The sequence below is a fragment of the Chionomys nivalis genome, chromosome 20, assembly GCF_950005125.1.
Source record: "Chionomys nivalis chromosome 20, mChiNiv1.1, whole genome shotgun sequence".
Lineage (NCBI taxonomy): Eukaryota > Metazoa > Chordata > Mammalia > Rodentia > Cricetidae > Chionomys > Chionomys nivalis.
The window spans coordinates 49,729,821-49,743,454 of NC_080105.1; the positions used below are offsets into that span (position 1 = coordinate 49,729,821).

The 13,634-nt window shown below is 47.6% G+C and overlaps 1 protein-coding gene across 10 annotated transcripts in view; it reads right to left on the minus strand.

Annotated features, from left to right (window-relative positions):
• Slc20a2 (solute carrier family 20 member 2) overlaps positions 1-13,634 on the minus strand; it is a 91,765-nt gene that overhangs the window by 2,491 nt on the left and 75,640 nt on the right. For all 10 annotated transcript variants that reach the window (XM_057752122.1, XM_057752127.1, XM_057752123.1 and 7 more), the window contains 5 exons: positions 11,943-12,059; positions 7,876-8,076; positions 7,084-7,675; positions 3,098-3,283; positions 1,233-1,317 (listed from right to left, as the gene is read on the minus strand). In XM_057752122.1, coding sequence (XP_057608105.1) covers positions 1,233-1,317; positions 3,098-3,283; positions 7,084-7,675; positions 7,876-8,076; positions 11,943-12,059 — 1,181 coding nt within the window. The remainder of the gene's footprint in view (positions 1-1,232; positions 1,318-3,097; positions 3,284-7,083; positions 7,676-7,875; positions 8,077-11,942; positions 12,060-13,634) is intronic.

A 13,634-nucleotide genomic window follows, 5' to 3' on the forward strand; every position in this document is an offset into this window, starting at 1 on the left:
CACAAGGCCTCTGTTGAGCTAGGTACGTACTCTGTCATTAAGCTGCTTCCCAAGATCCTTTTATCAATTTATCTGTGCATGTGTGTTTGTTTATTTATTATCAATTTATCTGTGCATGTGTGCATATTTATTTATTTTGTTTTTTTCGAGACAGGGTTTCTCTGTATAGCTTGGGAGCCTGTCCTGAAACTCACTCTGTAGACCAGGCTGGCCTCGAACTCACACTTAAAGAGATTCACCTGCCTCTGCCTCCTGAGTGCTAGGGTTAAGGGTGCACATCACCACCTCCTGGCTCTTTTCATCATTTCAAAAACAACCAAAATGGAGCAACCCAGATGCCAAGTGGTGGGTGTGCCAAGCTTTCTTTACCTTCCTCCCTTGTACTAGGGATGCAGGGTGCCATGCCAGCCCCTGGGTGGGAAAGGCTTCTCAACCCTATCTGTAAGACTGGGGAGATGCTAGTGTTCTCCTCCTGAGCAAATGAGTCAGCATTCACACTGCACTTCCAACAGTGCCCAGTGGGCATCTGTCTGATACACTGGAGTCAAATTGGTTGTCATGGTGATGTTTACTAATTGACCACAATTAGGAGGAACAGAACACTAGGTGATGATCTGATCCCTGGTCCTACTGTATCCAAGCTGTAGGGCCTTCGCAAAGTGGGCCAATCCTGAGAGCCCGAATTTTCTCGGCTGTCAGCTGTGAGTAACAGGACAAACACCACAGAGGCATCAGGCACTACCTCCTGCCCCTTGCTTGGAATTGACTCTGAGGCAACAGAGTCACTCTCAAGGTGGAACACAGAAGTAGCCACATCTTAGAATTGCTCTGAAATAATTTTCGTTTACTTCTGTTTCTGTCCCACTGCTAAAATCAATTCTGTGCAGTGGCAGGAACTGCACGGTACATTCCAGGTGAACCTGCTGACATGCGTGGTGCACACGTGACCTCAGAAGGCGATCTAGTGGGGAACGGTAGGGGCCCCGGGCAAACGGAAGCACTCCCACTGGTGCTGAGAAAGCAAAGCCTCAACAGGTGACATGCTGAGGATCAGGAAGGGTTAGGAGGGAAACAACCACCCCTGCCTTCCTCCTCCTCCTTGCTGGTCAACAATGCCCTGGCAGTCCCACAGCAACTGTGCAGAGTCTAGCGACCTTTTTCAGATCTGCTTGGAGCCGCTGGACTGACGTGCCACCCCTCCGAATGGCAGTCTCTGGCTGGCAGGGACCTACCTTGCAGTGTGTGGTGCTGACGGGAAGCCCGATGTTGGAGGCAATCACCACGGTGAAGGCAGAGGCCAGCTCAATAGTGAAGCCACTGTGGGGGCAACAGGAAGACAACGTCACAGGAGCTCTTTGTGTGGCCTTGCCGACACCCCGTGGCTTCAGAAGGCTTGCCAGAACATTCTGTAAGCTGGTTATGGACTGCTGCCTGAGCCAGATGACCATTAGGAGAACAAGACACTGTTGCTCTCAGCGGGGCACTGGGCTATGCAGCTGACATCCAGTGACCTTGTTTTCCTAACATGTTTTCCAACCTGAAGTGTGGAACTGGGTCAGAAATTCCTGCTGTGCAGGAGGACGATAAATTGCTTGTTCCTAAAGGGGCACGGGAAAAAAAAAAACTAGGTTCTCATCTTGAAAGTGTGAACTTACAAAAAAAGCAATCTTCAGATGACCAATTTTTCTTCAATTCGCTCTTCTAAAACAATCTTTCGTTAAAATGAATCTTAAGGATGAGGAACTGAAAATTAGAAACAAAAGCAAACAGAAACCCCTAATATGTTTTAAAAGGAAACACAGAGAAAAAAGTTTCCCAACAGCAGATAGCTCTGAACTTTAGCTGTACTCCGTAAGCTGAGACCTGTTATTTAACCTTCAACACATCCACAGGCTCCACAGCGGAGTGACTAAGTGTGACACTTGGACCCCACTGAGGACAGCAGAGGTACACACCCCCAAATCCTGGAGGATGTCAGGAGAGATCTCTGGGCTTGAAAATTTGGGGGGGGGAGGTAGGTGCTATATTTTGGAGTTTATGTGCCCCAAAAGCCCATATGTCAAAGGCTTGGTCCCTAGGGTCATGCTATTGGGAGGTGATATAAGGGGGTGTCTGGGTCACTGGGGCATATCCCTGAGGGGTGTAGGACTCCAGCCTTTCTGATGTTTGTGTTTGCTTCCTGGCTACGAAGTGGGTTTTTTGGATTTTTCCTGTGGCATGGGCTTCCAGCACAGTGTGCACTGCTCTATGTACCTGAAGAACGAGGACAAACGGAAACGAACCAAGAGCTGTGCAAGTGCGAGCCACAGTGAACCCTTTCTCCTTAGACACTGCTTACCTCGGGGTTTTATACCGGCAACAGAAAAGGTTCCAGATGGGCCCTAGAGTAGGAGAGGGGGTATGGCTGGGGAGTTCTGGAGGAAGGCCTCGGGCTCCAGTCTGCACTGGGGTTTTGCCCGTGTCCTCCGGCCCTCACACTGCATCAGAACAACAGGCTAGATAAGGAACTGTAGCAGTCTCTGAGTTTCCCTGCTTCTGTCTCAGTGTCTTCCCACCTCCATCCTGGTGCCCGTGTGGATGGCAGCAGGGGGCAATGGTGAGAAGGGGCTGACTGGTGGAGGCTGAGGTAGTGAGGGATCCCTGTGATTTCTCCCCATGACAATAGCTGCAGAACGATAGCACGAGAAATGTGGTAGTTTGAATGTAATTGGCCCCCAGAAGCTCGTAGGGAATGGCACAAAGGTGTGGCTTTGTTAGAGTAGGTGCTCCTTGTGGAGGTGGGCTTTGAGGTCTCCTATGCTCAAGCTTCTCCTAGTGTCTCAGTCCACTTCCTGTTGCCTTCTGATCAAGATGTAGCCAGTACCATGTCTGCCTGCAAGCCGCCATGCTCCCCACCTTGATGATAATGGATTAAACTCCTGAAACTGTTAGCCGCCACCCCAATTAAATGCTTTCCTTTATAAGAGCTGCTGTGGCCATGGTGTCTCTTCACAGCAATAGAAATGCTAACTAAGGCAAGAAAGCCCTGACATGTTGATTCAGCTTCTGCAGTGAGCCCCACCTGGGAGCCCTGTCTCTGCGGACCTCCGTGCCTTACCTGGAAGGTGTGATGGGAGTGAGGTCCTTTCCCATGGTCTGGATCACTCTTCTCCCCCAAACCCAGAGACCTGTGCAAATCCCGACTCCTCCATAAAACAGCAGCCAAACTGGGGTAGCAGCTTCTTGCATAACTCCACCTTGTTCATAGATCAGCCACAAAGCCACGAGGGGACCAATTGCATTGCTGGTTAAAAAAAGGGGGGGATTAATTGTACATAGGCATGACACTATACACACACTATATAGTGACTTCTCAGTTTTGAAAATTATCTAAGTCTTATTGTATTTGTAGCTTACTTATAGAATCTAAGACAATAAAATGACTTATTGATATAAAAAGCATACTAGAAAATTTGCCATCTTAACCATTTTAGGTAGAGTTAAGCAGTGTAAGTATAATTATATGTGAATTATATGAAAAAGCACTTAAAAGGCACTTAAAGGCAACAGCCAGTTATTATTATTATTTTATTATTATTATTGAGATAGGGTTTTTTTTGTGTGTAATCTTAGCTGTCCTGAACCAGGCTGGTCTTGAACTCACAGAGATCCACCTGCCTCTGCCTCTGGAATGCTGCGAGTGCCCCACCACCACCCAGCTAACAATCAAGTTCCTTTTCTCTCTCTCCTTTTTCCTCAAATGCCTTTGCATTTCCACTGCCATCTCTGCTGCTTCTGATTCTAGCTACAAGCTTGAACAGATAAATCCAGTCCTCACACTGTGGGCACAGACCTAGCCTGGCATCTGGGCACTGTCCCTCCGCCACAAGAGAATGCCAAGGCCACAGTGGGGCTTCCAGGAGCATGGTCAGAATTTTGATGTGCAGGTTTTTAGTGGTCCCACCCTGTTTGGCACAGACAGTGGCTTGAGGGCCAGCATGGATGGGCTAAGCCAGCTTTGCCCTAGCTGTGTGGTTCCAGGCATGTAACTTCACATTTCTTAGCGTTGGGCCCATCTTTGAAGAACACCAGTCACCGAGCTCAGAGGCTGTCAGGATTATGGTAAATTGCCAACGGCACCATACTGAGTCCTGGCAGGTACTTCATAAACCTTTCCCAGGTGACTCGGTGTCTGGTTATTATTTTTAGTATCTGGCTTTTTATTGGATGGCACTGTTTAAAAGCCTCAACCGGGCAGTGGTGGCGTACGCCTTTAATCCCAGCACTTGGGAGGCAGAGGCAGGCAAGATCTTTGTGAGTTTGAGGCCAGCTTGGTCTACAGAGTGAGTTCCAGAACAGGCTCCACAGTTACAAAGAAATCGTGTCGAGTTGTAAGCAATTATTCCAGACTCTGTCATCTTAAGCAGTTTTGGGAATAGTACTTTTCTATTTTGTTTTTGTTTTTTTGTTTTTTGAGACAAGGTTTCCTACCTTCAAAAGGTAGCTTTTGAAGACTGTTCTGGAACTCACTCTGTAGACCAGGCTGGCCTTGAACTCACAGAGATCCACCTGTCTCTGCCCCCCAAGTGCTGTAATTAAAGGTATGTGCCACCACCGCCGGGTGGGAATAGTACTTGTCATGTATGTTTTCTGAGCTCTCTAGCTAGAGTTTGAACTCCTAAAAGCTCACGGAGGGAAGAGGTTGCTCACTGCACTGAAGGCTGTAGGCGAGCACCATCAGACAACGGCCAGCTGGACGCTGGTAGCCTATTCCTAGTCCTTCTCACAAGACACCAGTGGAGGAAGTAGTTCTTCATTCTGCCCCCTTCTGGAGAGACCCTCAGACTTCCCCTCCTAGAGGCCCTTCAAGGTCTACCAGGGCAGGTCTCCCAAAGGCAGTCGTCCCAACAACACCCTTGTCCACGTCACAGGATGCTTTGATTTTGCATTACTATGGTATCGCGAGTGTTTCTGGGAACAGTGACAAGCAATCGATGGGGACCATGTGCCGCTGGGCCATATTGTCTCCTAAGGGACACACTGTCTTGCCTATCTTATAGAGGACAGAAGCAAAGTAACATGCTTGTTGTAGCTGCAGTGCTGTCAGAGGAATGTTACAAAGAATGGCTCCCCGCAATGCAGGCAAGCAAGGGCCCCTGAACCTCAGCCTCCCCTCAAAGAGGTAATGCATACGACATTTCCTCTTGGCCATATAACAATCCTGTTATTCACCTTTCTAGGTATGGAAATTTACACACAGGTATAAGGTACACAATAGCAGGTATTCAATCTTTGGTTTGACGTTTTGAGAGAATCTTTGAAGTCAAACTTTGTTTGTTTGTTTTTCGAGACAGGTTTCTCTGTAGCTTTGGAGCCTGTCCTGGAGCTAGCTCTTGTAGACCAGGCTGGCCTCGAACTCACAGAGATCCACCTGCTTCTGCCTCCCCAGTGCTGGGATTAGAGGTGTGCGCCCCCATGGCCCGGCCTGAAGTCAAACTTTTAAATAATGAACAGAGACAAGACTTGAGAGGCACGGATGCCCAGCTCCTGTTAAATAGCCACACAGAGCTGCCCCGTGCAAAGCTCTCACGGCCTGGCTCGACACGACTTCCTGCTGTCTCCATCTCTCTCCCCGAAGCTCCAGGGCTCAGGTGTCCATGCTGCTTCTTTCCTTTCCTTCCCTGCCTCCCAGGATTTCTAGCCAGCACCTCTGCCTTCTGGGCATGGGTGCTCATCCGTACCCAGCCCGATCATTCCTGAACGCAGCCATACCCAGCTTGGTCGTCACGTGGCTGCCATTTGGGTGTTACAGGTATTTTCAGGTTTATGTCTAATCTGATCTCTAACTATTAAGCCCCAAACCAGCCCTTTCTGGGTTGTACTTAACTCTCAGGTTTGCGAGAGCTGAAATTGCTGGGTGAGGCTTACTTCTTTCACACCTGTGTCTAATTTAGCCGTTCTCGACTGGTCGGTCTTTCACAGGGATCGCATAAGACCATCCTCATATCAGGTACTTGTTTTACGATTCATAACAGTAGCAAAATTAGAGTAACAAAGTAGCAACAAAAATAACTTTATGGTTGGGGTCACCACAACACAAGGAACTGGATTAAAGGGTCGCAGCATTAGGAAGGAACCACGGGTCGTAATTGCCTATCAATTCCATTGGTCCCACATTCAGAATAATATATCCTGACCCTAGCTACTGTACCATCTCTCTGCTCCAAGCCTTGCTCTTTCTTCTTGGATCACTGAGCGACACCCTAACTGATCTCCTATCCCCTCAGCACAGCCATGGAATAAGCCAGAAGGGTCCAGTTAAACGCCTGTCAGCCCTTCCGGTGGCTCCCTCGTCTCTTACAGTGAAAACTTCCTTCTTCCAAAGCTTGTTTCCTTAAACATGTAAAGAATTTATTTACTTTGTTTACTCTTCTTGATAGGTATATCTGTGTACCCTGTGCATGCTTGGTGCCCATGGAGGCCAGAAGAGGGCGCTGGATCCCCTGCAACTGGAATTAAAGATGGTCGTGAGCCATCACGTGGGTGGTGGGAATTGAAAGCTGGCCCTCTGCAAGAGCAACAATTGCTCCTAACTGCTGAGCCATCTTCCCAGCCCCTGAACAATTTATTTTTAAGACAGGGTCTGGCTGCGTTGTCTAGTCTAGTTCCTGAATTTCTGGGATCAAGCAAACACTGCCTCAGCCTGCACAGCAGTCAGGACCCCAGCTGCCGTTCCCTTGCCTAGCAGAGCACAATTCCTTTACGTTTCTCTGTGCCTCTACCGTGACTTGATTCACAGCCTCCACTTTCCCCTGTCCAAGGTCTCCTGCTCTTTGCAGAACAGTCCCAGCACGGTCCACTTCCCCTTCTGCATCTGCTCGCGCTTCCTGCAATGGTCACGTGGCCAGTTCTCGCACCTCGTTAGTCCCTGCTCTGTGAGCCTCCCCATGCAGCTAGCTGCTGACCACTGCGACCCCCTTTCTACTCTGTGACTTATATGCTTGCTTACTGTCTATGCTCCCCTTTGCGGGTGGCAGGGACTTCCGCCTCCCAGCACGTAGCTGACCCTTACTTCGTATTTGCTGAATGAATAAAGATACTCACCTCACATCATTGCCACCATGAGCAAAGGACCCAAAGCAGGCAGTGAGGACTTGCAGGAAGTGGAAGAGCAGGTGGACCTCTGCCGTGTCCTTCTCCTCCTTCTCTTCCTCCGTGGGGTCCTCGTGAGGCTGGTCGGGATCCGCCAGCTCCGAGGCCAGCCTCATTTCTACGCCCCCCTCCTCAGCCTCGATCTCGGCCTCGGCGACCGCATTGCAGTAGCTGGAGTAGCTGTCATAGCGAAGCCGCTTCTTGGAATAGGACACCGTGTCGCCCACCAGCTTCTCGCTGTCCTCGGGGGCGGAGGAGGCATCTGGGGCTCTGAAGGTGGTATGCACCGGCATGCCACAGATGGCCGCGGTATAGCAGGTGTAGCTGTTGTTCCGCCGAAGCAGCCGGTAGTTGTTTTCCTGAGCGGGCTTCTCCTCTGGGCCTCTGTCTACGTGAATTTTGTGCAGCAAGTCTTTGTAGAGCCCCGAGTCTTTGTGTACAGTGTGATAAACATGACCGTCATTCCTCATGTGGCCTTCAAAGCCGAACGTGCCGTTGGAGATGGGTGACTTTGCAGAGCCGTGAGTCATGGAAAGTGCCCGTCCTGGAAATAATGTAGGAGATGCTTATTTAAGGTGGACGGTAGGGCACTCAGTGGAAAACCACATGCTTAGCATGCACAAGGCTCTGGGTTGGATTCCTGTCCACCAAAACATAAATTCTGGGTACACTTTTGTACCCATGCTTGGCCTGGCAGGTTACCTCCTTCCCGTGTTGTACCCAAGAGCTCCAAGTTAGCCTTACCATAGGCTGTCCGGGGGTGGTTCCCTGTTGATGTGCCCTCGGAGGGTCCCACAGCCTCCCCAGCCGGGCTGGTGAGGGGGACAGCACTGTCATCGCTGGCTTTGGCACCAGGGAGCTCCTTAAAAGGGGACTCGACCTCCTGGGCTTTACTGAGACTTTCATCGGAAGTTCGCGATAAAGCACTCGTCTTTTCTAATTTGCCTACAGAAGATAAGGAAGGAAGTACAGATTCTGGAAATGCATTCTTTTTCTTTTAAAAATAAATATTAAAATACAGTAAAAATAAAATGGTTAAATACTAAAATGTGAACATATCTTTTTACACTTCAGTATTGATCTTGGAAACAAAACATTATAGCTAGATGAGGAAATAAAAATGTCAATCAATGATTTTTTAAATTTTTTAATTAATTAATTAATTTTTTTTTTCGAGATAGGGTTCTCTGTGTAGCCCTGGCTGTACTGAAACTCACTTTGTAGATTAGTCTGGCCTCAAACCCAGAGATCCGCCTGTCTCTGCCTCCTGAGGGCTGGGATTAAAGGTGTGCACCACCACTGCCAATTCAATCCATGTTCTTGAAGACAGCTATTAAATGATACATACTTACGCTGAGTTACTAATTTAACCAAAACCTTAAATTTGATCGCCCAGGCCTCTTCCAGGGCTGACAATTCTATAATTCTATAAGCCTTCTAGATGGACTAGCCTTAGAGTTATAGAAATGTTTATCATTCTTGTCTTGAACAAATGAAATACATTTGGGTTTTTTTCCTGGTCAATAAATTATTGGTCTCAGATTTCTTTGATCATATCAGATTCTATGACGCAAGTAAACCTTTTTTTTCTCTCTCTCAAAAGGAACAAGGAGATTCCATTTACTCAATAAGAAACAGGTCAGACCCTCTAGAACTGTTTACAGTTGTGAGTTGCCGTGTGCGTCCTGGGCACCAAACCTATCTTCTGCAAACGCAGCAAGTCCTCTGAACCTCTGAGCTATCTCTCTGGTCCCTTCATTATTTCTAGAGTGTGTGCATGCGCGTGCACGTAAATGCAGTGTGTACAGAGGTCAGAGGCAATGGATTTCCCTGGAACTGGAGTTATAGACACTTGTGAGCTCCTCGGTGTGGATGCTGGGACTCAGATTACGATTGAACTGGGGTCCTCACTTAACTGCTGAGCCATCTCTCCAGCCCCGTGAAAATTCTTAGTCTTAAAACTCACACGCAGTAAGCTGCCTTTGCGGGTATGTGTGATTCTGAGTTTCCCAAGAGGCACCACTACAACGGGGATGTAAGAAGTCCCCAGGTCCCCATTTACTCCCCCGCCCAGCCCTACCTGAGACGACCACCTGCCACCCTACAGTTCTGCATTTTTCAGAAAGCCTCCTAGACGAAACCACAAGATGAGTAAGTACGTGAGAAGGCTGCTTCTACTCAGCACGCTGGCTTTGCCACTCATTCACGCTGCAGCAGGAGTGGCGTTCAGTTCCTCGTTACTGCTGAGCACTGGAGCGCGGAGCCACACTTTATCCCGTGATAACCTGTCGGGGGAGGGCTTCCATGCTGGGTGACAGTGACAGAGCTGCTGTAAACACCCATGGGCAGAGTTTTGTGTGAATTTCGGTTTTGATTTCTCTGGGGAAATACCCAGGACTGGCTCAAAGAATGCCGAAGGCCCGTGCGCACGTAACCTAAGAACTGTCCGGTTGTCTCTTGTGCCGCTCTGAATTACCAATGCCTGAAGGTTATAGCTGTTCTGTTGTTGTTGTTGCTGGTGGTGTTGGTTTTTTTTAATCCTTCCCAGTTAGCATGGTCATGTGTTACAAAGTCATTCGAATGGTGTGAAGCGGTATCTCATGCTCGTTTGATGTTGTATTCCCTGTTAGTGAGAGTGAACGTGGCATGGGTTCATTTGCCACTTACATCCCTATAAGGTGTTCCAACAGTTTGCTCCACCTGGAGAGAGAGCTCGGAGGTTAAGAGTCAGCACTGTTCTTCCAGAGGACCCAAGTCTGGTTTCCAACACCTCCTTTGGGGGGCTCACAAACAGTCTCTAACTTGAGCTTCAGGGGTATCCGAAACCTTGGCCTTTGTGGGCACCTGCACCCATATGCGCAAACTCCCACACCAGGATGGACATGATTAAAAAGAACAAAAATAGCTGGGCGGTAGTGGCGCACGCCTTTAATCCCAGCACTCGGGAGGCAGAGGCAGGTGGATCTCTGGGAGTTTGAGGCCAGCCTGGTCTACAAGAGCTAGTTCCGGGACAGGCACCAAAGCTACAGAGAAACCCTGTCTCGAAAAACCAAATAAATAAATAAATAAATAAATAAATAAATAAATAAATAGAACAAAAATAAATTAAAAATATATTGCTCATGTTTTAGCTGATTTTTAAAATTTCTTAATATATTTATTTCCATGACACAAAGTTTCCCTAACTGGCATTTTCAGTGAGCCAGAGTTTTCAATCTGCATCTTGTACAATTTGTAAACTTTCTGTGGATCGTGCTTGGTGTCACAGACAAAGTTCACAAAGATCACAAGTCCAAGATCTTGTCAAAGACCAAGATCACAAAGTTCTTACTCCCCAAAAAGTTTTTATTACTTTTACATTTAGATTTGTGGTACATCTCGAGTTAACTTAAAAGTAAGGCATAACATTTATCGTAAGGCTTGGCTTCTGCTTTGGTGTGTGGACATTCAATTATTTCGGTGACTTCTGTTAAAAGGGACAGTATTTTTGCCAGGTGATAGTGGCTCACACCTTTAATCCCAGCACTTGGGAAGCAGAGGCAGGTGGATCTCCGTGTGATTTCCAGGCCAGCCTGGTCTACTGAGAGAGTTCTAGGACAGCCAGGGCAACACAGAGAAATCCTGTCTCTAAAGAAAAACAAACAAAAAGGACTATGTTTTCTCCACTGAACCACCGGTCTTGTGTGGTCTCCTTCTGGAATCTGTCTGCTCTGTTAACCGACATGTCTGTTCTTCACAGCACATGCTGCCTTGAAGTATTACAGTGAGCCTTAAAGGCAGGAAGTCTCACTCTTCCGATTTCAAAACCGTTGTGGCAATTTCAATTTCTTTAGCTTTCTGTACAGATTTATGAAGAGCTTAAGTCTAGATCAATAAAATGTTGTGCTGGGATTTTAATTAAATTCGTGCTGTATATACAAATCAACCTGCAAAGAACCAATATTTTGGCCACACTGCGTCTTCCAGTTCAAAAGTCTTTGTCTTTACCTTAGTGCTCTATTAAACACAGATTTTTAACTGAGATGCGCCCACATTGAAATACAATCACAAGACCCGTTCTGCAGTCAGTCCGCCACGAATCTCTAAGAGTCCAGGTCGTTTCACTTGGACTTGTCGCTCTTTCCGCCACTCTTGTCACATGCGCCATCCTTTATGGTGACTGTCCGCATTTTCCCAGAGAGAAATGTTTCCTCCCGAGCTGGCAGAACCTGTGTGTTCACTTACAGTTATGCTCGGAAACAAATAATGATGCTCACGCGGCCCACAAATTATCACGGAACTCTATGAGCCAGAAACAGAAGTGGAGGGCCAGAGGCCCGAGTCTGCGTCCCTGGGCAGTTCGAGGAGCTACTCTCATCTCTAATTCCTTTATTCCACTGTTGTTGTTGTTGATTTTGTTTTTTCTAGACAGGGTTTCTCTGTAGCTCTGGAAGTCCTGGAACTAGCTTTTGTAGACCAGGCTGGCCTTGAACTCACAGAGATCCGCCTCGCTCTGCTCCTAAGTGCTGGGATTAAGGGCGGTGCGCCACTACTGCCTGGCTAAAAAGCAATTTTATTTTACTTTATTTTTTTGGTTTTTCTCAGACAGGTTTTTCTGTAACAGTTTGGCCCTCCTGGAATTTGCTTTGTAGACCAGGCTGGCTTGAACTCACTGAGATCCATCTGCCTCTGCTCCCAAATGCTGAGATTAAAGGCAGGCGCCACCACCAACCAGCTATAATTCCTTTATTCTTAAGGACACTGTTTATTTACAGAGATAGACTCAGGAATGAAGAGCAGTTTTGTAATCTGGAAGAATAAAAGCTGCTTACCTGCTATCTTCCTCTTCATCCATGGACACACGAAGAGCCACACGAAGAAGGCGAACAGCAGAGCAACGCCAAAGGAAATGAGAGCTATGGCCCATATGGGAAGCGTCAACCCCAGCACTGGGAAACAAAGGAACAGCAGTGTTGGTACTGGGAAAGCCTCCACCAGCAACTCATCTTTTGCTCCTCCAGGCTCAAAAAAGTCACCCGGATTCTGTACTGAACAAATATCTCAAGGAAATGAAACCAAACCAAGCACACTGCACACCTGGGGGCAGACAGCAGGATTGTGTTTAAGACATATTACGGTCTTGAGAATCTGTGCTTGTTAGGAATTAATTATTAACATGCTACCACTTGGGCACGGTCAGGGTAGGAAGTTTTGTATAGCACTATTTTCTGTATATGTTGTATCATTATCCTAGCTGATCGGGCAAATATGGTCACTTGCTGTTTTATGTCCTAACAGATGGCCCTGCTCAGTAGTGGCAAATGGTGGCTCTGTGGATGATGTGGGCTTGTGCTGCCTCTCTGCTCAAGGGCCAGCAGCTCTGCTTTAAACGGGTGCTGTTAAACCCTGGTCACAGGCATGCACCTCTTAGAGACAAAGAGAATTCTGGGTGTGGTAGTACATGCCCATAATCCCAGAACCAGGGCAGTGAAGGCCGCAGGATCGTTGTGTTAAAGTCTCATAAAACAAACCCCCCCCCAAACGAAACAAAACAAAACTCCAAACTGAAAAAGGAAAGACCTTACAGAAGTAAGAGTTTCTTTATAGGTCACCACCCTTCAAATGGAGCTCTTCCTCAAAATGTCAGTTTAAGAAATTACAACACAGCAAACCTTCCCAACGAAAGTCAGCCTTGCAGTGAGCAGCAATAAGGGTTGGAGTCCTGAGGCTTAGTGATATCATTTGTGCTCAGCACGCTTGGCTCCCTAGCTCAGCCTGGAACTGTATCTGTTTTCTGCCCTGGGGATAATAACAGGTGCCTTTCAGAAATATCTATAGGTACAGAACTTAACATCCATGCTCACACATGAACACCTATGGTACAGAACTTAACATCCATGCTCACACGTGAACACCTATGGTACAGAACTTAACATCCATGCTCACACGTGAACACCTATACATGACTCTCTTACCTCAGCTCTAATTTTTCTTCAATCATAAGAGCAAGCACGTGTGCACACGTGTGCGTGTATCCACGTGTGGGAATATGTGTGTATGGGAGTGTGAGCATGCACTGTGAGCGCATGCACACATATGTGAGTCTGGGTGCCTGCAGAGGCCAGTGATGTTGGATCCTCCTAGAGCTGGAGTCACAGGGTTGTCCTGGCTAATTCTATGCCAACTTGACACAAGCTAGAATCACCTGAAAGGAGGGAGCCTCAGTTGAGGAAATGCCCCCATAAGATCCAGCTGTAGGACATTTTCTTAACAACTGATGGGGGAGAACTCAGTGTGGGTGGTACCATCCCTGGTTCTGGATTCTATAAGAAAGTAGATTGAAGCCAGGCAGTGGTGGCGCACGCCTTTAATCCCAGCACTCGGGAGGCAGAGGCAGGCGGATCTCTGTGAGCTTGAGGCCAGCCTGGTCTACAAGAGCTAGTTCCAGAACAGCCACAGCTATTACAGAGAGAAAGCCTGTCGAGAGAGAGAAAGAGAGAGAGAGAGAGAGAGAGAGAGAGAGA